This window comes from Mastacembelus armatus, chromosome 1 (assembly GCF_900324485.2).
Source record: "Mastacembelus armatus chromosome 1, fMasArm1.2, whole genome shotgun sequence".
In the NCBI taxonomy this organism is placed as follows: domain Eukaryota; kingdom Metazoa; phylum Chordata; class Actinopteri; order Synbranchiformes; family Mastacembelidae; genus Mastacembelus; species Mastacembelus armatus.
In genome coordinates this window covers 16,195,304-16,219,488 of record NC_046633.1, presented here as the reverse complement: position 1 = coordinate 16,219,488, position 24,185 = coordinate 16,195,304, and the positions used below count along the sequence as shown (strand labels likewise).

At 41.9% G+C, this 24,185-nt stretch overlaps 3 protein-coding genes across 6 annotated transcripts; 1 reads left to right on the top strand and 2 right to left on the bottom strand.

Annotated features, from left to right (window-relative positions):
- Positions 1-612: 612 nt before the first annotated feature.
- On the bottom strand, positions 613-20,670 carry vwa11 (von Willebrand factor A domain containing 11). Of its 3 annotated transcripts, none has more exons than XM_026302809.1 (19): positions 20,601-20,670; positions 20,425-20,503; positions 8,797-8,989; positions 7,938-8,074; positions 7,677-7,821; positions 7,373-7,466; positions 6,883-7,011; positions 5,688-5,874; positions 4,749-4,918; positions 4,460-4,572; positions 4,251-4,367; positions 3,983-4,156; positions 3,759-3,891; positions 3,481-3,633; positions 3,067-3,159; positions 2,265-2,536; positions 1,935-2,068; positions 1,353-1,512; positions 613-1,175 (listed from the first exon to the last, which is right to left on the bottom strand). In XM_026302809.1, exons 1-19 carry the CDS (start codon positions 20,644-20,646, stop codon positions 795-797), a joined length of 2,910 nt encoding a protein of 969 aa, XP_026158594.1. In that variant the 5' UTR covers positions 20,647-20,670; the 3' UTR covers positions 613-794. The 3 variants fall into 3 exon arrangements, with proteins under 3 accessions (XP_026158594.1, XP_026158595.1, XP_026158596.1); XM_026302810.1 differs by having other exon boundaries at positions 8,797-8,986; XM_026302811.1 differs by having other exon boundaries at positions 8,797-8,986; positions 20,425-20,636.
- Positions 13,375-17,691, top strand: LOC113127904 (prostaglandin D2 receptor 2). 2 transcript variants are annotated; one of them, XM_026302813.2, is made up of 3 exons: positions 13,375-13,512; positions 13,705-13,736; positions 16,005-17,691. In XM_026302813.2, exon 3 carries the CDS (start codon positions 16,012-16,014, stop codon positions 17,383-17,385), a length of 1,374 nt encoding a protein of 457 aa, XP_026158598.1. In that variant the 5' UTR covers positions 13,375-13,512; positions 13,705-13,736; positions 16,005-16,011; the 3' UTR covers positions 17,386-17,691. The 2 variants fall into 2 exon arrangements, with proteins under 2 accessions (XP_026158598.1, XP_026158597.1); XM_026302812.2 differs by having other exon boundaries at positions 13,705-13,740.
- An 811-nt stretch (positions 20,671-21,481) lies between the features above and the next one.
- LOC113128108 (basic proline-rich protein-like) lies at positions 21,482-23,795 on the bottom strand. The gene is made up of 3 exons (XM_026303170.1): positions 23,706-23,795; positions 22,992-23,619; positions 21,482-22,854 (listed from the first exon to the last, which is right to left on the bottom strand). The coding sequence occupies exons 1-3, from the start codon at positions 23,793-23,795 to the stop codon at positions 21,482-21,484; spliced, it is 2,091 nt and encodes a 696-aa protein (XP_026158955.1).
- Between the last annotated feature and the right edge of the window lie 390 nt (positions 23,796-24,185).

The following is a 24,185-nucleotide window of genomic DNA, read 5'->3' as shown; positions in this document are numbered from 1 at the left end:
TGGGAATCCAGGCAAATGTGGTGACCCAATAGTTCTCGACACAGTATCAAGCCCCCTGTCTTCTTGTATATTAGTGTAACACTTTAGCAATTCAAATGCTATTTATTTCTACTTCATCATATCATTCGCTTTCCACCCTTTTCAGCAATGTTCAATAGTTTTTTAGCTAAACAACTTAAGCTTCCAACTCCAGTTTTAACTTCAGCTTCCAGGATTGTTCAGCATTGCATGTCAGCCTTCAGCTTATTCAGCAATGCTTTTCAGCATTGTTGGGCAGCTCCTTTCAGGTTTCAGCATTTACACGCATTTTCTAGTTATATATATATATATATATATATATATATGGACAGCATGTGAGTTAAATATGAGTGTCACTGCAAAGGGTCTGAATACTTATGACCATGTGATATTTCAGTTTTTCTTTTTTAATAAATTTGCAAAAATTTCTACATTTCTGTTTTTTTCTGTCAAGATGGGGTGCTGAGTGTACATTAATGAGAAATAAAATGAACTTTTTTGATTTTGGCAAATGGCTGCAATGACACAAAGAGTGAAAAATTTAAAGGGGTCTGAATACTTTCCATACCCACTGTATATACAGTTTTTAGTTTATTTTTGTTGACTTTAGTATAAGGTAAAGGGCAACCTTTTGTTAAGTAACCAAGTTGGAAATATATTACCAAAATATTCAGCATATCCTAATATCTTTCTATCACAGATATTTTCATTCAGATTACTAATCTATCATCAATTGCTCATATTTTATTTAAGTATATCTGAAACACATAAGCCCCTCAAGGCTTTAATATGAAGGCAGATACCAGCAGGCACAACCAAATTGGCAGCGAGAGAGTTAAAGCAGGAGAGCCACCTGAAGGAGCAATTGAATAATAGCACTTTCCAACATTGCCAGCTTTATCTACTGCTACAAATTCAACAATCTGCGAGCAGCAGGAGGCGTTGTAATGTGCTTGGGTGAAAGGAGCGGGCAGCCTGGTGTATGACAGAGTCCCACTTCCCTGGAGCAGGGAGACGCTTTCTATCCCAGTGCCGTTTTCATCAGTAATGTTGGCCGAGAGCTCCCACATGAAAGGTTTACATTGAGACACAGTTTTAGGGCAGTCATCAGCCAGAACGCTGACCACGTCACACAAAGGCCGAACAAAATCTGTAATCTGGAAAGAAAACAAAAAAAGGAAAGTGGGGGATTTATACCTGCATAGCAAAATATAGTCGTTTTGGATACTTGAATTAAACTTTTTAGGAGGTGCATTCATAATAGCCATCTTGGCTGTGCTCAAAAGCCATTATTTATTTCAGCCTTTGCAACTACTTGTTTTATGTCTGATTACCTTAGTAACAACAGACAATCTCAGAACGATGTAATTGGAGTCGACACCAGTGTGCGACTTGGCTTCCAAAGTCAGAGTGACATCAGTGCCTGACGATGTATTCACAGGTGGGGTAATAGTCAACGTATTATTAGAATATTGTCCAGTTGTCAGGGTGAGGCTGTTGAGAGAAGAGAGAGAAATTGATGTCATGGTTAATTACAGGAAACTGTAATAACAAGATGCAGGGTAAGCACTTGTAATGAGTGTGGGGTTGAGTAATGCCTTTGGATGGAGTATTAGCACATATGATTCATTTGACTCTTCAGTGCAATTGGTGGGTGGAGCTGCACCTGTTAATCAAGCCACATGTAACTTTGCCCCACACTATGACAGCCAGGATGAATACCTTTTGACGATTTAAAGCCACACTAACCTTGCTGCTACTGTAGTTCTAGGTTTATATTGAATGCAAAGATGCGGTCTCAGTCTCTTCTCTACAAACGACTGTCCATAAGAAAGTACCATATTTTCCAAAATGTTGAAGTATCCATGTCAGTGTCGATGAGGACACTTAAGAGTTAAGGTTTTAGCTTGTTTCACCTGTTTGGGTAGTTCATGGGGAAGTTTTTGTCGTTTCTAGCGCCGATGTTGTATTGACCATCGGTGCCCTCGGTCATTACACTGAAGGGGAGTTTGAAGACTTTTCCTGGCTCCACACTGCTGTCCACTACAGCCTAGAAGAGAAATGGAATAAAAGGGCAAACAAATAAAATTAAATTTTAATAAAATAAAACTTTGCACATACATTTTTTTTTCATCTGTCATTCTAAAATAAACTGGATTTTTTTGTGTAAAGTATTCCCCTTCTACCCCCTTCTATTATGTCATCAGTGAGTACACAGAATATGAATAGCAAGTGAAGAGACAGACCTGGATATTCACTTTGGAGACAGACATCTGAGTGGTAGACTGCCTCTGAAATTCACTGTTTGACACTTTGTCTGTGCCGTTCATAGCAATCACAAACTCGCCCTCAGGGACTACATCAATGGTGACTAGGATGTCTCCATTGCCCATGTCAGTCATTGTACTGTTGCTGACAGTCGCAGGCCCAGACATAGTTACTAAGCCAACCTTTGCAACATTGAGTGATGACGGACCATGCCAACCCATAACTGAGATCATCAGGCTGGCTGGCTGACCTGGGTTTCCAGAGGAGACAAGCAAAGAAGCAAGGAAAAATTTTAAAAAATTTTATTTTATTTTTTAAGGCACAGAAGAGCATAAGGTATATCGTTATGTATATATATATATATAGATATATATATCTATATATATATCTATATATATGTATCTCGTTTATAAGAAATTTTTTTTTTTTTTAAAAACCAAACAAACATTTTTGGACTACGAGGAAAAATTATTTTTCATACCGATGAGTAATCAGCATAGTTGCCACTTTAGGAGGTGTAGATAACACATGTACAATTAATTAATCCCAGTATACCATATTAGATGGATAGATACTGTATAAATAAATTAAAGGAGCTGGGAAATTATGGTAAGTGACTGATCACTTAACAGGATTTCGACTGAAACAGAACACTCATAAAGTGCCTTGATTACATTTAATGACCCATTTAGGATGGGTAATTAGACTGAAAACATTAGTGTACTGTACAGTACAGTACTACTGGGAAACAGTAAAATGGCTTAATTGCATGTACTATACCTGCTGGTGGACGCCCACTGAGAACTGCATAACCTGGGTGAGGTCCCTCAAAGGGTTTCACAAAGTTATAGATAAAGGTAATAACACTCTGGCCTGGAAGCATAAGCACAGACTTGCAGTAAATACAGATGTTTGCTGAAACGTTTACAGCACTAACCAGAATCTGTTAGTGAACAACTACAAGAAAGAATATTTTTGACACTAGACAAGAGATTAATCTTCAGTGTGTGTGGACAAAAAGCAGTGAGAATAAATATGCTACTGATAAACATTTCAAATGGCTCAGTTGAGATAAGTGTGAATATTGGCTGAGAGTTTCAATCAGCACATCAGGTGGTGTACAAGAAGACACGGTTTCAGCAGTGCTTTCGTACAGAAAGTGTGTATGTAATTAGCAAATATACTCTATCTGACCTGTGACTTTGACTGTGTATGGCTGGTTGGAGATGACGTTGATCTGCCAGGTTCCTGTCTGCTTGTCAGCATTGAGACGAATTCTCATCAGGTTGCCAACTCTCTGAATGGTCCCCAGTTTACCATTGGCCTCAGTGTGGCTCTGGCTCACACCTGGAATTGTTTAGCATGTTTTATCTGTCATCGCTATGTATCACAGTAATGTCAGTAACAAAGACAGACATCCCGGATCATGTGACTTAAATATAATCAACACTGTATTGTGAATGTCATGTTACCGGCAGGGTTGGTTAGTGTGAAAGTAATGGATGTTCCTGTGATGTAGATGGTGATATTTTGAAGAGATTCATCTAATATGAAAGGAAAGGTCTCCTGTTTCCCAGGGTTCCTTGCTCGTTGAAGAATTGTCACCTAGGGCACAGGAGAGCAATAGTGGCATATTTTTGGTCCAACCAATAAAGGACTGGTATATTTCAGTCGCATCAGAAACGCAAAGTCTTACCAGAGCTGAAGTGGAGGTGTCAAGAATGATGGGTGTGGCTTGGGGCAGCTGCGTCTTTGGCACTTGGATGGATTGACCTCCAGAGGCCAGAGCCAGTTCTTTGTAGTCTTCAAAGGAAGCAGCTCTAAGGGAACGGCGGCGCCTTCTACTGGACCCAGTCATGAAGAATGACACCTGTAGAGATTATGCATCCAACGTCTCAAAATTAAATTCACCTAAATTATGTTAAGTGGACATTGGACATCATTGAGTGTCAGTCAGTATTTACTGTTGACTTGGTGGTCCTGATGAGAGCAACTATTGTGTCTTTGAGGACGATATCTTTGGCTGGAGCATCAGTGAACACATAGATGTAGGAGGATGCAGGGGCACCAGTGAGGGCCAGCTGGATATGTAAAGAACCACACTCTTTAAGGGATACATAAGATGCTTGAAAAATTACAATCATCATATCATAAGATATCATGAATTTGCTACCTGAAGTCCTGACAGGCACATTTCAGGGGTATCACCACCTCCTGTTGCTGTGAGCTTTGAGATTTCTTTCTTCATCTTATCTGGGTCTGTTGTTCTAATCATAGGTCCAAAATCTACATATACAACACAGAAAATGTATGTGAATTTTTTACTCACTCTTGATCCTACAGGACCTACATTACATACATACAGTATGTTATAGTATGTGGCATTATTGGCAGTTATGGCAATGGTCTTAACACCAGTAATGGTGTCCTAAACATGACCAATAGGACAGAGGACTTTATACCGGGGTCATTGAAGGGGACCAGAATGTACTCTGATGGCTCATCTTGCGTTCCTCTTTTGCTGTCAATGATTTTATAAACTTCTGACCTGGCTGCATCAATATCATCTGACATACTGCCGGTGGTGTCAATAACAAAACACACGACAGATGAGCGGGCAATCCCCATCATTCTGTGACAAAGAAAAAGAGATTGTTTATTTTCATTCATGGACTGCAAACACTTGATATACAGTACCGTGTAGACATTTTAGACACTTTAGAGGTTCTTTAACTTCAGTCCTTGAGGGCCACTGTCCTGCTTGTTTTCCAACAGTCCCTGCCCTACGCACTGCTGATTACATGGATCAGGTGTGTTCAGCCAAACCAGAAGGTGCAAGGGCAGGGATAGTTGGAAAAGAAGCAGGGCAGTGGCCCTCAAGGACTGGAGTTAGAGAACCCTGTTTTAGATTCTTATCACACAGCCTTATCAGGTGTCTGAGTGATCCTAGGTTCATTGAGAAGGACAACAAGTTCATCAAGAACCCAATAGAATTCATGAAGAACTATTTTCAGAGGCAAGAAGAACTAGGAGTAGTGCAGAAGATGGTCTGACTCCCACAGAGCCCTGATCTCAGCAATTGGAGTCAGTCTGGGATCACATGAAGAGACAGAAACAATGGGACAGCCTGAGTCTACAGAAGAACTACAGCAGCTTCACCAAGGTGCTGCAAAGTACCAGGAGAAACGGTGTGCAGGTCAAACCAGAGAGAACGTCTGCTGGTTTAAGGGCAAAGGAGAGTGCTGCAAATACTGTTTAAATTTATGTTTGGTTCCCTTCACTGCACTTTGTATGAAGCTTATTGATAAATGCAAACTATGTAATTTATATTAAAAGCATCCTGTGTATTTTTACTGCCAAAAATTTGCACAGTACTGTATTTTTCATTCTCAGTGTTGTACCGCAGAAAGGCATGGTTTCCTGCAGCTGAACGGATTTCTTCCAGCAGCTGGAGGCTGGCCGCTCTAGCTGCATTCACAGCAGCATTGTGGAGGGCCACGTTGTCTGAGCGACGCTCATCTTTGTTGATGCCTCCACGAGGAACTGCAGTGCTAGTCAGGTCAGCTCCACCTCCATGGCTGCATTTACCTAGCACAGGACATAAGGAATAGGACAAATCAGGACATCATCAAACTGCTATTTATAGCAAGTTTGTTACGCGCTTAGGTGCTGAATGTGGTTCAGTACTTACAAATACAATAATACAAAACCCATCAAAATACTGGGCCATTTCAAATGTCAATTGACAGTTTCAAAACTTATATTAGTTATTGATTAAGCATAATATCTAGATTCTCTATTGAATATTATTGGAATCATTCTACATTTTGGGAAATACTCATTTCCATTCTATCCCAGTTAGTTGCATCACAATCTCACATTATGTTAAACAGACAAATATGACAGTTGCATAGAACTTCTAATCTTGTCAAGAAAGCAAATTTATTTCCTACAATTGAAAAATATATAGCTTAATTCTAAATGTGACCTCTTACATAAATCAGCATACTAGTAGAAACTGTAGTAGGTGAAATACCTTGTGTTTTTGTCAGCCTTTTTTCTATCATGCTGTATTTCTGAAGTTATCTCTCCAGGTATAAAGAATGTTATTTACATATTGGAAATTGAATCCCTCCAAGGGGAGCAGGAGTTAGCTGTTTCTTCACAGCAAGAAGGTCTGTATTTTGAATCCCAATCAAACCTGGGGCCTTTCTGTGTAGAGTTTGCATGTTTTTTCCGCGTCTATCTTCGGTTTTTGGCCGGGTACTCCAGCCAATCTAAAGACATGCAGGTTGGGGTTAGGTTAATTGGTGACTCTAAAATAGTCCCTAGATGTGAATGTGAGTGTTTGTCTCCATGTGATAGCCCTGGGGTGGACTATCCAGGGTATACCTCTGCCTTTAATTCAGTGTCAGCTAGGATTGGCTCCAGCCCCACCCCAGAACCCCTTGTGCAAGAAAGGTGGTATAGATAAATGAATGGAGAGGTGTATACTGTGGATCTTGACAGGGCACTGTGTACAGGCTGCAGAATTAAAAACAACTGCATGTAATATATATGGCCAACATGATTTCAAGATAGGACTGTCAGTAATACCTTGAGGCTTGGCAGCAGAGAAGATTCCCATGTAGCCTGATGTGAGTATTTTTTCTTTCAGGATGTTGGGAAGAATTGCATTGGGACATGTTCCTCTTGCACAGTCTCTGCAGGTGGCTGTGTTTACATCTGTGCGAGCAAAATGCAAAAAAAGGTAATGCAGATATTTTAATATTATATTTAAAGTAATAGTTAATATCATGGCATTACATCAGCCATTTTATAGTATATGTTCAAAGATATGAGTGATTTGGGGTATTTTAACTTTATGACTTTATGAGTTATATGAGAGCCAGTCATAATAAATTGCATGACCATGGAATAAAGACGAACACTATACACACTTTGGTTTATTATATGCTCCTTTAATAGCTTTGCCCAACCTATAATTATATGAATATTGTCTACTTTATGTTTACTCAGCATACAGAAATATATACATAGCCCCCCTATGTAGATAATAATGGGTATCAATAACCCAAACACTCACCTGCAAGGTTCTCCAGAGGCAGATCTGGGCGTATGAGGTTGATGTATGGTTCCGTATATCCCAGCTCCACCCAGTTACTGTGGCTGTAGAAGTCCTGTCAGTGCATAAAATACACACATTATTGCTTTTATACATACATATAGGTAGTTTTTGTGTTTTGTATTTCTGCAATGTTAAGTAACCATTTAAATTTCTTCATGCTTTTAGTCCTGATTTCATGAATTTTACATGCTTACATATTTGTTGCTCCAATATTTTGGCCATTTTTAGTTTTCAGCTTCTTCATACCTATTTACTCTCTTACCTGTAGGGTGTGGAGTACTCTGCCCAGTGTTTCCCTGGCAGCCTTAAAGTTATCCTCACGAATGTTAGCCTTAATGCCCACCATGCCTTCCATGATCAGGCTACGTCCCTCCAGGAAGGCCTCTGAGTTGAAGTGATGAGGAGCACTGAAACCATTTTAAACAAGTACAGTAATAACATCATATTTAAAGCTTTCAATCAAACAATATTTTTTTACTGCTTTTTAATTGAAAGTTGGGTTTACTTTTGTTAATTCTCTCACCTATTAACAAAGTCACGGTCTACCAGTCCATTTTGGATGTAGATTTCTTGAAGTGCAGAATGAAATTTGGCACCAGACACCTCTCCTGTTGCTGTGGGTCCTAGACAGGCTTTAACTAGTTCCTCAGGAGAGGAACCCTAGAGGCAGATATAAAAGGCTGAAGGTCAGAGTTACACTAAAGGACAATAAAAGTGTAAATATTATTAACAGTATTTTTACCAAACACTGTTGAACACAAAACACTGCTTGTCTTAGGAACTGAGTCACAAAGTTTATGATAAATTATCAATGCTCTTTGCAAAAAAAAAACTCTCCAGACTTATTTTTCTCAAGAGTTGAATGAGAAAACTAATAAGACAACCTAATGACCCCACTGCCAGCATCCACTTACCAAGGGCCTATCTTAGCCTAAAGACTGGAAGTAAAGGGCAGCATCGAGATTGTTTCTGTTTTACAGTAACATTTTACTAGATCTATTTCCAGCCTTTATAGTAATCTTACGGCTGCTGGCTGTAGCCAACATGACATATAAGCCAATTTCCCAAACTATTTTTTTAAAATATGGCCTGGAACAAATCACGAAGTGAGCATTTATGCATTGTACATTTGATTTGTTCTCTTCCTTGAACTAGGTTCAATTAAACAAGACACATAGAGGCACATAGTCCGAAAACATTCGTTTGGTCTTCCATGGAAACTTAATTTTTATAAATTTCTCATAAACAGAGCATTTGTTTGAGTATTGTGCCTTTACATGTTTTCACTGCTTCCTGCAGATATTTGAAGTATTTCTGCATGTTTACACATATAGTTTGTGTTTGAGTTTGTGCTGTGTGCACATTAATTTCTTCGATCTTACCGTGGGCTTGAACTCATGACCAGCTGCCTCAGCCACTGCCCGACATGTCTCTGTCACCTTTTGCAATACAGCTGTTCCTGTAATGCTGACATGTGTAGATGCATCACCTCCATTGGGTACAAAGGCAACAGTGGGCCCTGATAAGACCAAAGCCAGCAGGGCAATGCACAGCAATGAAGTCATGATCAAGCTGCTGGAAAAGAATAATTCATTTTATCAGGTTGGTTAAATGACAAAAAATGGAATATCAGATGTTCAGAAGTTTTGCTGAACTTTTTGCTTTGTCCTTTATTTGCTGTTTATGCTGATCTCATTAAAATTGATTTTCTAACTAGAGAATTGAAAGCCATCAGGACAATGAGGTTCAGCTCTTGCAAAGCAGTATTTGCAGTGAAGTGTTCAAGTAGTCAAAAGGCAACAAACATTAAAATAAAATATAAATCTTAAAAATGTAAAATATTTATATTTAAAATACATATAAGGAAACTACTCTAAAATTACTCTAAATCCTTTGTCTAGTTAAGTGGAGAATCATCTTTAAGATATTACATTCCCTACAAAAACACACTGTAATAGTTAATCTACACTTAGTCATTTGTTAATTTATTCTCTTTGAGAAGAAACATTTAAAAATGTGAAACCTTATCAATTAAATTAATAAAATTGAACTTTGCAATACAGTCATACCTTAATGTATCTTAGCTGTGTTGTCTCCAGTGATTCATAAGGAAGCGTAACCTGCAGCCCCACCACCCTTCTACAGCTGAATACAAGCAATACTTTGTATGTAGTAGTGGGTGGAGACCAATCTGTCCTCATCATTTGTTTCCAGTCATACAGACTTGTAATCTAATTTAGCTGCAAGAGTTTGTCCACATAAAAATCTGGATAGCATAATCATAAACCCATTAGATGTTGCGTAAAATTTCAGTCACACCTTGAGGAATCTACCCATTTTACTGTCATACGATAATAAATTTCAATTACCTTGCCACAAAAGTAGTCTTACTGTGAGACTTAGAGCTTGCAAAGGGCGTGACAAAGGTGGAGTAAGTTAAGATATGACATATATTTCCACCTCTTATGTTAGAGATGGAAAACTGGAAAGTAATGACAAGGGAACCATTTTTGTGGTTTAAAATGTCTTTATCTGCACCCATATCAACATGCTGGATAGGAATTTTGATTTCATGTAAAGTATTTCCTTATTAAACGTATTTTCTATTTCATTGCTATCAGCCTGACTTTTATCCAGGATGTATAGGACTCCATACCAACGCCACGATAAGGACTCTGAGCTTTTGAGCTGTGCTGAGTTTTTTTTCTTTGTTTGAGGTCAAAGTTTATTTGTCAACATCTTTACTGCCAGAGGATTTAACTTGCGTATTTATTGGCATATACTGTGATATAAACGTTTCAAATATATATAATTGTTTGTTCTATCGTCATCATAAATCCCTCTTTAAAAATGCAGTAAACAAATTAGTAGTTTAAATATGGATGCTTAAATATTTTACCTAATTTGCACTGAAATCACACTAGTTTTTGCCTGGTGCTAGACATAAAGTTACAAATATACAGTGAGGTTATGGTTTTTATGTTTAATCATGTCTCAGCATAGAGGAATGTTCATAAGAAGAACATTGTTTTCTAGGACAAAAAATATCAATTTCATAATACTGCAGATAGATTGGAGACTAAGTGCTTCTGTATGCCTTCTGAATCCCTTACTGTAGCAGCCCAGTAGCAGTAACTTCCCATTCAATCGGTGTTATGATCCATGTTCACTTCCTGTTTCTTTCCTCAATGTAGGTAGTTTTACTTTTAGTTTCAATTGTGTCCTTAGGTTCCAGTGTTAGTTTGCCTGGTGTTAGGTATTTATACCCCAGTTTTCTTGTCTTCAGTTACCTCTTCTTCTGTTTATGTCTGCAGTAGTCTCCCTTGCTTGTTTCCCCATCTGAATTTCCTGTTGTGTGGATTACTTATTTAGACTTTGGTTTTCCTGCCTTCTGGTACTACTTGGACTCTGTATTCAGGGACTGCATTGGACTTTGATGTTGGGTTAGTGTTGTTTTTTGTTTGTTGTCAGTAAGTTGTTTCCCTGTGTGTACTCTTTTCCTCATGTGTTCCCCATTTCTTAATAGCATTACAAACCGGGCCACAATCTCTGCAGCTTGGTCAAAGCCTTAAATGCCTGCCTTGCCACGGCCATCAGTTTTCACTTTTGTCATCTGAGTCTTCACCCCTGTCGCCTGAGTCCTCGTCTGCTGTTGATGACCAAGACATCTTTTTGAGCAGCTCCAGTGGTCCATGCCTGCCTCTGAGGTCACCCAATTGAAAACCCTGTTTCCTTTCCACCTCTGAGATCGCCTGCTTTAAAGGCCACAGCTTCCAGTTTTTCATAGTTGCTTATAGACAGTGGCTATCCTGTCCTGACCCAACCCTTTCCAGATGTCCACTTCTGCCAGCACAGCCCAAAGCAGGTGCCACGCCACATATTGGTCTGGCCTCTCTCATCACCGCCAGGTGTCTGCCTTCTGCGACTTGGGAGCCTGCAAAGCTAAAGGCCCCGTCCTCCACCTTTTTGCCCATTAACCAGGTGATGGGTTTTCCCACCATCCCAAGCCTAGAACCCAGCTTCACCATGTGGGGCGAAGTGCCTCCAGTGGTCCAGGTGGTGGTACCACTCAACCCCATATGTTAGCAGCAAAACTAGCAGGCAGGCTATCAACCGTCCCCAAGGCCTTCTTCCTGGCTGCACCGGAAAAGTAAACAAGACAGCATGTGCTATCATGACTCTTCATCCCCTATTGCTGTGTGTACAGCCCGCATCATCACATGGCAGACAGTGGCCCACACAAACATCTGGCTGCACCGCTCTCTAATCCCAGGACCAACACCTCTGCCCCTGAGTGGACTCAGAAGCGGCACAGCTGTAAGGGATGTGGAGTTTGTATGTATTTCTGTGTGTTTTAAGTAATGATCTATTGCTGTTGCTAACAAAGATGCCAATATAGATCCTAAAGTTCCTCTGCAGGGCACTTTTTACTCTCTGGTACATCCAACCATTGCTGCTCATAAGGCAGTCGTGGCTGTTGTTCCAATTAAGTTTTGACTGGGCACAGAATTTTTGTGTATTTAGGCGTGCAATGAGAGATGTTTGGTTGCTGTTGCTAATAAAGATGTTGACTTCCCCCTGAAGGGCACTTCTTTCCTCTGTAGTCCAGCCAACCCCTTCTGCTCATAAGGCAGCCATGACACATGCAAACATCCACAAATGGGCAGCCCTACTGCTGTCCTGGTCATGCCTGGTCCTGGTCATGCCTGGTGTAAGCGGACATGCCAAGTACAAGCAGCACACGTCCAGTGCTCAACTCCACACTTATCTCAGCTGGACCTTCTGGTCGCCAGACTGCAGCTTGGCCACACGAGGGCTCGCAGCGGTAATGGGTCAACTTCTCCACACACCAACTTTGTCTCCACCAACCCTTTCCCGAGCAGGGGCTCCATTTAGGTTGCTCAAGGCCCGGTTCCAGGTCCGCCAGTGGGGAGAAAAACATCAAACATTGGTCATTTTTTTTATTCTCAGTGGGCTTTATGCCACTACGTACACACTCCCAAATTATTACGACTGTGTAGGATGGGCCTACTGATGGACAGTTTAATCAGTAGTGGCCATTTTCTCGGTAGCCCCCTCCCAGCCACCATTCTGCAGGGTTCCATAAGACACTCTCCTGTGCCTGCACAGGTGCTGCGGGTGGCAGTACATACAGTAAGTAACCATTCAGGGGGGTTATTTTTCCGAAGTGCTGAAGAGGATGTGGCCATTCCTCTACTCCAGTTATTTCTTGGTGCCCAGGAAACCATGGGAGAGGAGGTGTTGGAGGAGGAGGATGGACTGGTGACCTGTCCAGGGTGTACCCCTGCCTTTCACCCAAAGAGTGCTGGGAGAGGCTCCAGCTGATCCCTGTGAGCCTGGTTAGGAATAAGCCTTTATAGATGATGGATGGATGGATGGATGGAACATTCACAGTTCTTTGCGTTTTGAGTATACTTAGTGTTGACACCTTTTGATAATAGTGTTCACCAGCAGATGGTGACAGAGACATTTCTAACTACTAATCTTAACATGCTTTTCATATTCCCACACTTTTCTCTAATTCGTAGAGTGAGCTGCCAAATAAGTAATTATGATTTTCATGTTCTAGTTGGAAGTAGAACAGGATTGTTGTCCTAATGATACAGGCTTCTTTGTTCATGCAGTGTGACAGCATGAAAACTACAGCACAGTTTGATGTGTAATGGGGAACCAGTTCACACAAGTCCAGCTTTGACAGGGCTTGTACGAACTAGGTACATAGGACAAAGAGATATCACACATATTTCAATCTCTTTGAGTTTCTGTGCATTTCTGTTTTTCATGTGAACTGCATGCATTTGCATTTGTATTTCACAATGCTGCCTATTTTAAAATTAGAGTTAAAGTTGTATCCATCTTTAGTATCCACCAGAAATCCTATCAGCTTATAGGGTGGAGCAGAGGGAGGTATTGTATGTCATGGTGTGGATTCACTGGGTGTCTCCAAACAGAAGAGGTGTAGAAAGTGACACAACTGGAAGAATGAGTATCTGTGACGCTAAGACAAAGAGGAAGACGGAACTGGAAGTTATTCGAGATTTGTTTTCCTTTTTATCTGAATGTGATCAAACATATAGGTGAGTGTTACCAAAACTTCAATATGATTTCAGTATTATGATGAGCTGTGATGATCTACTGACCTTTTATTGTTTTGATCTTCATTTTTTTAGTATTATTAATGTTTGATTTGGTTTACTTCAAATAATTCTAGATTATTATGATTATTAAACAGCTTTCATTGTCATTAATGGTTTTTGTTGTTGTTGCAGACTTGGCTGCATGTTATCCTGATACTCCCACAGTAGGTACACTATCTTTCTTTGCTATTTTGTTTCATTGAAAGTTCAGCTATCTTTTTAAAACATGGGTCCTTTCAAAAGGTGCTACCAAGGTTATATGTGTTTTAACTTTGTTTTTTATTGTGGAAAGAAAGTGTTCTTATACTAGATACTATCCCTTATCTGCTCCTATCATGCTCTGCTACAGAACATTATTGAGAGTTGTATCTTTTTTTACCATTTTACAGACATGATTCAATTTATGGTCATTATGAAGTTTGCATTTTATGCTGTTCTGACAAAACTGGTAACTGAGTCTATATACTAAGTGTTAAGAGCAGCTAATATGGAGGAACACAAGTAATGATGCAGAGCCATCTACAATTTAAATGTCAAATCTGACATTAAGTACACTGCTGAAAATATGTACTAGTGGAGGTGGCCAGGCACGACACAAACGCACACAAACGCAGTAATAACTCAAAATTATATGCAACCAAAGCATCAACCATATATGCAGTTTGCGTGTGAATGTCGTGTCATGGATACTTTTACATATTTTCTGTGTTCATGTGCAGACACGTTAAAGTCTTTACCTCATCTAGACAGTCACTGTAATGGGACTACGTATGTGAGCATTGTTGTATGTAAATACGTAAGGGATATACTTCATTGGAATAGTCAAATGTTTATTCAGTTTTAGTGGTAACTAGATACTCCACATCAGCTATTTTTAAATCCAGAGCCTACCGCATATAACCGTAACTGATTTACTAAAGTATAAACCGTTATACTACACTGTACATATACTGTTTATATTTAGGCTTCATTAACTCTGCTGACATTAGAATAATGTACTGTTAGCACATAAAATTGATCAACTACACTAGTTCTGTTTAAAGTTTATCCAATCCACTTTCTTTATAAAGCGCTGTACATTGTGCAATTAAATTTGAGTAAAACTACATAAAAATAAATAAAAACACAATAAAATCAATCACATAATAATTAAAGGTGACATAATAAAAAAATAACCTTGTATCACACACTAACGTGTTGGTGACAAGTAAACTTTGTTTACATCCACCCCTCCTTGGAGACATCTTGGGATGCTTTGCTCTGGCTGATATAGCACTGAACAGACTTCTTACATTAAAGTATAAGGTCGAAAAAACAACATTTAGGTAAAGAAGGTTTGGCTATGTAATAATATACAAATGTACAAAATGGGCATCTTAAGTAGAGCCATGAATTTTCATGTAAGTGAACACTTCAGTTCTGAAAACAGCACACTGGTCTACCCTGGAGTCGTCAAGCATTCCTAGACTGCATTGCTTAACTAAATGTGTAGTTACCCAAGAGCTGGTATGTTGTCAGACCACAGCTACAGGCCTCAACATGATGTTTTTATCTAAGGAACAAGACAAGATTTTTTTTTTTTAGATAAAAATGAAAGGAAGTGCACCCATACTATTGTTTTTATTGTACTGATAGACTAGGGTGCACACCTACAGTGATTAGTTGTGTTTTATGCTAAAAATTCTGGATGAAGAATTAGGCAAGTATAGCCTGTTGTTTTGTTAGTGTGTCATGCACAGCTTTAAAAGCTGTAAAGCAGGTTGTACAGTTGAAAATCCCCAAATTTGGCCAAGGAGACTATTGTGCAATATGTGAGTCACAGCCTAAATGATAACATTTAAGAGAATTTATCATCTACAGTCATGTCAGTATTGTTGCTAATTTACACCGATCAGCCACAACATTTTGACCATCTGCCAAAACCATCTTTTGGTCAGTATTAATGACTGCAGACTGGGAACGCACAGAAAGTCACTCAAATCCTTACACTTGTCCAGTTTTCCTGCTTTGAACACGTTAACTCTGAGGACTGAATGTTCACCTGCTGCCTACCCCACACACTGACAGGTGCCACTGTAACAAGATAATCAGTGTTATTCACTTTACCTGTCAGTGGTGTAATTGTCACAATTTTAATCATCATTATGGTGTTTAATTTAGCTATATTGTAGTAAAACGAAATGGTAGTGATGGTTTATCCACTGCCTATAATCAAGGGAAAATCTAGTCACACCATTATCAGCATCCTCCTTGCCATCATTATTGTACTACATTGTTCTCGCAATTTCTTTGCAGTGTAGACTGACATGAACATGCAGTGAAAAACATAAGCTACTGTAGGAGGTAACGCATGTAAAGTAGTTTTTAAACACAGAAACTCTCGTGAGAAATAATACGTGTGATTAATGCCTTATTGTTTTTATTTCTTTCAGAGCACTAATGTCAAACACAACCGGGGAAGAGCTCTTCTGCCCCTTGCTGCAGAAGATGCGGGAGCACAGCTTGAACAACAACACCAAGGCCAATTTGGTGGTGGTTTGCATCCACGGTATGGTGTCCTGCATGGGAATTTTGGAGAATGCCCTGATCCTCTGGGTGATTGGCTTCCGCCTGCAGCGTCGTACTGTGGCCTCTGTCTGGGTGCTCAACCTGGCCATGTCTGACTTCCTTGCCACCTTGACACTCCCTTTGTTCACCTTATACCTCTACCATTCCCACAGCTGGGAACTTGGCCAACCACTCTGCAAAACACAGGCTTCCATCTTCTTCTTGAACATGTTTGTGTCAGCCTTCCTGCTGGCAGCCATTTCACTGGACCGCTTACTTCTGGTGGTCCTGCCAGTGTGGAGCCAGAATCATCGGTCAGTGGTTGGAGCATGGAAGGTGTGTGTATTGGGTTGGCTATGGGCAGCAATTAATACATTACCTTACACCATGTTCCGCTCAGTTACTGGGAAACAAGATGGGAGGTATCTTTGCTATCATAATTTTGCCTTGATTTTATCCTCTCAAGCCAACCTGGACAGGGATTGTAAAATAAGGCAGGCAGCAACAGCCATCACCAAGTTGCTGCTAGCATTCCTCATTCCCCTGCTGGTGATTGCGGGGAGTTACACCAAAATAGGTTTCAGTCTGAGGAATCGGAGCAAGAGGAGGAAGCAGAGCTCTGCCAGACTTACTGATGCACTGATTGAGCCAAATAAACATGAAGCATCGGGAAGTACAAATACTCCAACAACCACAAAGATTACTAATATCTTTCTCAAGACTTTGCCTTCCACTCCATCTTCAAACTTGACACCAAGTACTTTGTCCCCCACCACATTTAATCAAACCAACCAGGGCCTGCTTTCTCAGAGCTACACCAAAATGGTGACATTTGTGATTGCAGCATTTGCAATATGCTGGGCCCCTTATCATATCTTCTGCATGATTGAAGTGACAGCTCAGTACTGGAACACTGTCCACATAGTGGAAGTGGGGCTTCCCCTCGCTACGACCGTTGCATTCTTGAATCCCGTGCTGAACCCCATTCTTTATGCCTTCAGTTGCCCGCACTTCTGTGTGAGAATACGGCAGAGTGTGGGAGCAGTATTTGATGGACTGGTAGAGGAAGGAGGGGGGTTACTGGCAGTGAAGAGTATAAGAGCTCATATTAGACGGAAGAGCAGTAAAGATGTTAGCCTTACAATACCAGGGTCACCAAAGGGGTCTTTTTCAAACTCTAAATCACCAGAAATCCAATCCCCTGTCCCACTGCCTCAGTCCTCTGAAGATCTCACGAAGAATAACAGTCAAGAATCAAAAAGATGAGATGGAACAAGGCTTTGGTACTAATGGATTTTAAACTTTGATTTAGCAGAATGCTTGACTTATTGTCACATACGTTTTATTATGCATGCAGGCGTAATTCAATGGAAGCACTCATAAAACTTAAATCTTTCATTTGGCTGATCAACCACTTTGATCCAGACTAATCTTTTGGACGATTATTATGGAATTTTGTACAGACATGTGTTGCCCAGAGCGTAAACTTTACAGACTGCTGAGTCCCTGACTTTTTCTTGACAATAGCACAGCATTAAGTAGCTTTACTTACTGCTACACACAGAAGTTTTGGTTTTTTTTTTTTTTTGTTTGTTTATCTGCATCACTTTGGCCTTTATATGAGAAATATTTTGTATAGATTTGATTGGTCATGTTTTTCAGTCATTTCAGTCCATTTTCAGTAAATGTGATTTACTGAAAAACCTTTTCTGAAGTCTGCTTACTTACTTTCCTTAACAGTTAATTATAAAGAGTATGTAAGCATAAAAAGCAGAAGATGTGCTCCCAGGAGAGCTGCATTTATTTTACTGAACCCCCAAGTGGTCAGAGTATAAATGTGAGAGGGTGTGGGAACTATATTGGGACAGGAAAGAAGAAAATTAATGTCTGCTGTACCAAATTATATTTATTGAAACAGATTTTTCACTAGCCCTTGCTGTTTCTTCAGAAACCCTAACACTGCTGTAGATCTGGATTTATGCTATGCAGAACCTGGCCACCGGAGGTCAGTAGAGCACTGATTATATAAACAGACATGAGCTGATATGGTAGGATTATGCTTTTCAGGTCCTGTAATCCAGTTGCAGTTTAATGTCTGGCCACCTTTTTCAATGACTGGATTTGATCATATCTGATATTCATTTTGATTGACTGTCTCATCATCATCAGTTGTCTGATTTCAGCACACACAGACACACAAACACAGGCTGAAGTGTAATGTAGGACATAGTAATGTGGGATTACCACAGAGATAATTGTAATTGTAACCTTCCTCTCAGCCATCCAATACCAGCAAAGTATCTTTCTCTCTCCCACTGAGACTATTACACTTTTCTCATCCTTTCTGTTGAAAGATTTCTCCCCACACTGTTTTTTTGGCTGTACTGCAATGCCTTTTCCTCTTTGAATTGATGGGGTAAACACAGGAGCTCATGAAGTAATAGTGATTTTAAAGTATCAGAAATAGGAAGAAGAATAGCAGAAATGTGGTAGAATAAAGGAAGGATATATGTTGTCACATTAAATTCCAATCTGTGTACATTTCACTGAATTACTTAAAAAAGTGAAACTAACAGAAAAACAATATGTTTGTATATACAGTAAGGTTCCTTTTAGGGACTGTATAAAAATTCAAACTTTTGATAAACCCAGATTATCTATATCATTAGATTAAATATCGCCTCTATGAACAGTCATCCTCACTTTTACAACAAAAGACAAAAAATAAAATGCGTCATATCAAATTAGACCATAATTATTTAATATAATTGTACCATGAACGTAAGCAAAGTAACATAGTCACTCAAACATAATGTTTGCAGATTTATTAATTTATTTATGCAATAATCTGGAAATTCTAAATTGCATGTGAATGTTAATGTGGGGTCTGCATGAAAGTTACAGTTTCATGAGAACAGTTGTTCTCAAAACTGGGCAGCAGTCACTACAGCCATAATGAGGATGACCAAAGGTTAGAACATTGTTTTTAGTGTGTTACCTTTAGTTAATAATGATATAATGAATTGAACCATTCAAATACTGTATTTTGATAGACCGCCTTGGAAGATCAGTGGCCATTAGAGGCCACTGAAGTTGCACAAGCCAATGTGGTCTTAGTGTCTGTCCCAAGCCGAGTAAATAAGAGGGTTGTGTCAGGAAGGGCATTCAGCATAAAACTTGACAAGTCAAAAAAAAAATGTATTTTGATATTTTGCACTTTTTAAAGACATGATCTAAAGAAAATAACATTTTCAAATAGGAACTTGGTGACGCAAGGATGAGTGGATGGAAGGGACAGAAAATCCAGGGTGCAAAGACAGAGGCACCCTATCTTTTGTTGTTATTCAGATCATTTCTCCACATCAAATGGAATATTGTCATGTAAAGATTAGATGGGCTCAGCTGCAGAGGAGACAGAAAGACAAGGATAAGAAAAAGCAGGAGAACTATATAGGAGATTATATAAAGTGCTATGAAGAACAGTTAGCACAGATGAGATATGAGGAAAGAATGAGAGTAGGTAGGGGTGATATGTATTGGTTTATCAGAGTTTAATGCACAGCTGTAGAACCTATAGCTGACAGATGCTGAGTAGAGAATTATGGCTGGGTCATATGTCATGTACTAAAATACACTCGTATGCACACATATATATTTGATGACAAAAAAAAAAAACTTTACTGCTTATCAGAAATGGTGAGTAAACTGAGTATTGCATAGTTTTGAGTTGTGTAAATTTATCCTCACACAATTTAAGAAATACTGACCATTTTTAAAAGCTATAAATGATCATACAGAAAATGTTTCTTTATAAGGAAATGAGATAGGGAAATTGCATAATTGTAAAAAGGCAGAATCAGTTACTGCATCTTCAGATATATTTTCCAAAAAAGGCCAACATTTCTTAAATTGTGCCAGGGGTATGTAAAGTCCTGAGCACAATTATGTGTACAATGAGTGTTTTCATCTTTTGCTGCTTTTTCATTCTACTGCATATTTTACCAATGAATCTCCTACTTTTTACTCCACTACTGATTGCACAGCAGTAGTTGTTAGTCTGATGAATAAAATTTTAGTAAAAAAAAAAAAAAAAAAGTCTCACAAAATACTTTTATGTAAGTATGAATTGCAATGCAGAACTTTCATGGAATATCTTGAAACAGTGGTATTGTGGTAAGATACAAATACTCCTGGAAGAAAATAACCTCCATTATATTATCTGTAATGTAAATGCACTATAATACAGTATCAAAAGTTAAATAAAGTAATAAAACAACTTCTTGTAAATGTCAGAATTGTTCTTACCCTGAGGCTTCACAGCAGGAACAGGATTTATTCTGGTTTCCACTTTGTGAAGAAATTCTGGAAAGATGTCCTTTGCTGTCTGATTATGAAGACAGTTAGAAAAAGTTTCAGAAGCTGATACTCCCTTAGCTGTTACTTCCTATTTGACTATAAAATACCAGAAGGGAAGATTATACCTTTGTGTGTTGTGTGGCCAGAAGACAGTACTTTGTGGCAGTGCATGAAGCAACATGGAATTTTGTTTACTGTGACTTGTCATTTAGGGGAAGTGGGAGTGAACATGTAAAACCGCGAGATTTTAATTTTAAAGGACCAAATACGCTCACAGAGACTGGTACTCATGGCAGGCAAGGTTTTATTTACAGAAATCACAATACAAAACAAAGGCTTGGGTCAAAGGAGAACAAGGGGTTAACAACAGACGACGAAACATGAAAGCTGGGACTCGAACACTAAACTACGAAACACAAACTCAGGGGAACACAAAACACGGTCTGGTCACACACGCTCACGGGGACGCAGACTCAAACGGGAAACACTTAACAACACGCAAACTCGGAACTGCCTGGGTAACGCACACACTGGGGACACCACAGGCAGACAGAACATACAGACGGACTCGAAGGGAAACAAAGCACAACACAAGACACGAAGAGGAAAACTCAAAAGACACATAAAGAAAAAGACTACTTATCAAACAGAAGCTCCAAAGCTAAAATCCAAACAGGGGAAAATACAGGCAGGGCTGGAACAAAAGGCTAAGAATGTCTCTGACTGGAACGACAATGACTAAGACAAGACAACCTGACAAGGAACTAAGGGAAACAGAGGGGTATTTAACTGAGGGGAGAAAACAAGACACAGGTGGAAACAATCATAATCAAAACATGGTAACATGCATAAACACAAACTAGATCCTGCTCAGTCCTACAAAATAAAAGTCCCTTACAGGAAGTCCATGGCAGGATCCTGACAGTACCCCCCCCTCAAGGGGCCGGCACCTGACGGCCCCCAAGACTCGTCCGTGGGCAGACCAACCGGGTGGGCAGCGGGGGTCTCAGGCGGCGGGAGGGTGGGCAGAACAGGGATCAGAGGTCGAGGTTGTTCTGGCGGGCGACCTCTCCAGGGGGCGAAGGTCCGAGGCTGCTCTGGCGGGCGGCCTCTCCGGCGGGCGAGGGTCCGAGACCACTCTGGAGGGCGGCCTCTCCGGTGGGCGTCGTTCCGAGACCGCTCTGGTGGGTGGCCTCTGCGGCAGGCATGGGGCTGTGGAGACTGTTGGCTGCCACCAGTTTCCCCAGGGCCACCGCGGCGGCAGCCACTGCTGCTGCTCGGGAGGCTCCGGCAGCGGCATCCGCTTCTGCGGCTCGGGAGGCTCCAGCGGCGGAAGCTGGGCCCGCTCGGGGAACTCGGGAAGCTGGGCCCGCTCGGGGAACTCGGGGAACTCGGGAAGCTGGGCCCGCTCGGGGAACTCGGGAAGCTGGGCCCGCTTGGGGAACGTGGGAGGCTGGGTCCGCTCGGGGAACTCGTGAAGCGGAGGCAGCCCATGAAACTCTGGAAGCAGAGGCAGCCCAGAAACTCTGAGAAGCCGGGCGAGAGGGCTCAGGTTCTCCGGTGGCCATCGTAGCTGAGGACGCTCAGGAGGCAGCTGCTGCTGTGATCCGGACGGCCCTGGGGACTCTGGCCCTGTGGACTCCGGTGGCTGTGGTCCGGACGGCCGCGGCGGCCAATCGGGTATCTGCCGCTGCAGCGGCGGTTCCAGGAATTGAGGTGGCTGCCCCTGCGTCGGCCCTGGAGACCGTGGTGATTGCCGCTGCGGCGGCTCTGGGGACTCGGAAGGTGGAGATGGAAATGGAAGCTCGGGAAGCTGTGCCGCACCTGGAGACTGCTGAGGGAGCCCAGGTGGCTCGGGTGACTGCTGAGGGAGCCCTGGCAGCTCGGGTGAGTCTGAGAGGTGAGGTGGCGGACCTAGAAGCTGTGGCGGACCTGGAAGCTGAGGGAACTGGAGAGACTCAGACCGACCTGGGAATTCGGGGAGCTCTGGAAATAGTGGTTCGATCCACTCAGGGAGAAGCTCGAACAGGCCTGGAAACTCTGGCAGATCTCGAGGTTGTGGACACTCTGCAGGTTGTGGATTGGAGTTCTTGGGTGGCTGTGGCTCCAGTGGTGGCCCTGGTGGTTCAGGCCACTCCAGTGGTTCTGTAGGTTCTGGCCACTGTGGCGGTTCTGGCCATTCCGGCGGCTCAGACTGCTTCGGGACACGAGGTGGCACTGGAGGTGGTGACCGGCAAGATGATGCAGGAGGCGGTGAAGGCACTGAAAGCACAAACCAGCGAGGCGGAACTGGATGCTGCTGTGGACCTTGTGGGTGTTGCAGATGCTGAGATATCCGTAGGGGCTCTGGAGATGACCGACGGGGTGGTACTGGCGGCACTGAAGGCACCAAAGGCAGTGACAGGCAACGCGGCACTGGCGGCACTAAAGGTTCTGTGGCAGCTCTGGAAGGTGTGACAGCTCAGGGTATCTTGGACTCAGGGGACACGGTGGCACAGCCGCTAGCCTCCGTGGACCCTGGGGCATCTGTGGCTCCGACCCCGGTGGCTGCGGACTGTGGACCTCTGTGAGCCCGGCTGATAGAGACTCTGACAGTCCCGGGAACTCAGGTAGTTGTGGCAGGTCTGAACCCGGTGCGAGCTGTGGGTGCCGGGGTGAACCTGACCACTCTGGAGGCTCCGGTGGTTTGAGCCAACCCGGTCGCCCTGGCAGCTGAGACGGCTGTGAGGGCTCTGGTGATTGCTGTGGAGGAGACTGTGGGAACTCTGGAGGCTGCAGATCAGTGTCCTGGGGTGACAGTGGCTTCAGAGGTGGTACTAATGGTTCTGCTGGTACAGGCCATTCTGGAGGTTCCGGCCCTTCCAGCGGCTCTGGTGGTGCCGGCCATTTCAGTGGCTCTGGTGGTGCTGGCCATTCCAGTGGCTCGGGCGGCTCCGGAACTGGTAGTACCCCTGGAGACGTTGACTGGCGAGGCAGCACTGGAGGTTCACACAGTGCTGAATACTGTGAAACTGGACGCTGTGGAGGCAGAGAGGGCAAAGGAGACTGCGGTCGTGACTGTGGGGGTGTGAAAGAGGACTCGGCGTGGGCGACTTCGTCAGCGCGCCGAGACTCCCCGGCTCGCCCTCCATGACGGCGGCGACTCTGTGGCGAGACAGGTTTTATCCTGCTAACTGGCTTTATAGCCAGGCGGGTTCCCCAGTAAGGGCTTGTGCACGAGACCGGCTAACTTGGGGAGAGGCAAGGGGGGAGTTGATGAATAGACTTCCCACCCTCAGACTGTCCATGGCTGGGGCTCGACTATGGTGTCGGGAGGGCATGGCAAAAAACCTCTTCGTGGGTAAGACAGGGCGTAAAAAAAAGAAAAAACAGGCTAGGTCCTTGTCAGTTGGATAGCGTGATGCATCATTTAGTACCTAATGCTTATGTAATGAGACCTGATTGAGTTATTCTGCATCTTTGCTGTTGCCATAAGTGTCAATTATGATATAATAGGGGAAGCAAGCAAAGAGGAGTCATAGTATTAGTCAGCACATACTACTGGTCATACCAGACCCAATAAGATAAGTTAACAGATGGTACCAACCCAGTAAGGACATGGCTTTACACTGCTGCCATAGGGGCTTCTACAAAGTACTGCACTGCAAAGTTAGAGATTTCAGTTTTTGATTCTTAATACTTTTACATAATGTTTGAATAGTTTCTGAAGT

Excerpts from the sequence above, each read along its gene's own strand:
- LOC113128108 (XM_026303170.1), bottom strand. The coding sequence starts at position 23,795 with ATGCCCTCCCGACACCATAGTCGAGCCCCAGCCATGGACAGTCTGAGG. Across the intron at positions 23,620-23,705 it reads CCCCCCTTGCCTCTCCCCAA|AGTCGCCGCCGTCATGGAGG; the intron begins GTTAGCCGGTCT and ends GTCTCGCCACAG. Across the intron at positions 22,855-22,991 it reads GGAGCCACAGATGCCCCAGG|TGCCGCCAGTACCACCCCGT; the intron begins GTCCACGGAGGC and ends TGGTGCCTTCAG.
- vwa11 (XM_026302809.1), bottom strand. The coding sequence starts at position 20,646 with ATGCACTGCCACAAAGTACTGTCTTCTGGCCACACAACACACAAAG. Across the intron at positions 2,069-2,264 it reads TCTCCAAAGTGAATATCCAG|GCTGTAGTGGACAGCAGTGT; the intron begins GTCTGTCTCTTC and ends TTTCTCTTCTAG. Across the intron at positions 1,513-1,934 it reads CCCATGAACTACCCAAACAG|CCTCACCCTGACAACTGGAC; the intron begins GTGAAACAAGCT and ends TTCTCTCAACAG.
- LOC113127904 (XM_026302813.2), top strand. The coding sequence starts at position 16,012 with ATGTCAAACACAACCGGGGAAGAGCTCTTCTGCCCCTTGCTGCAGAAG.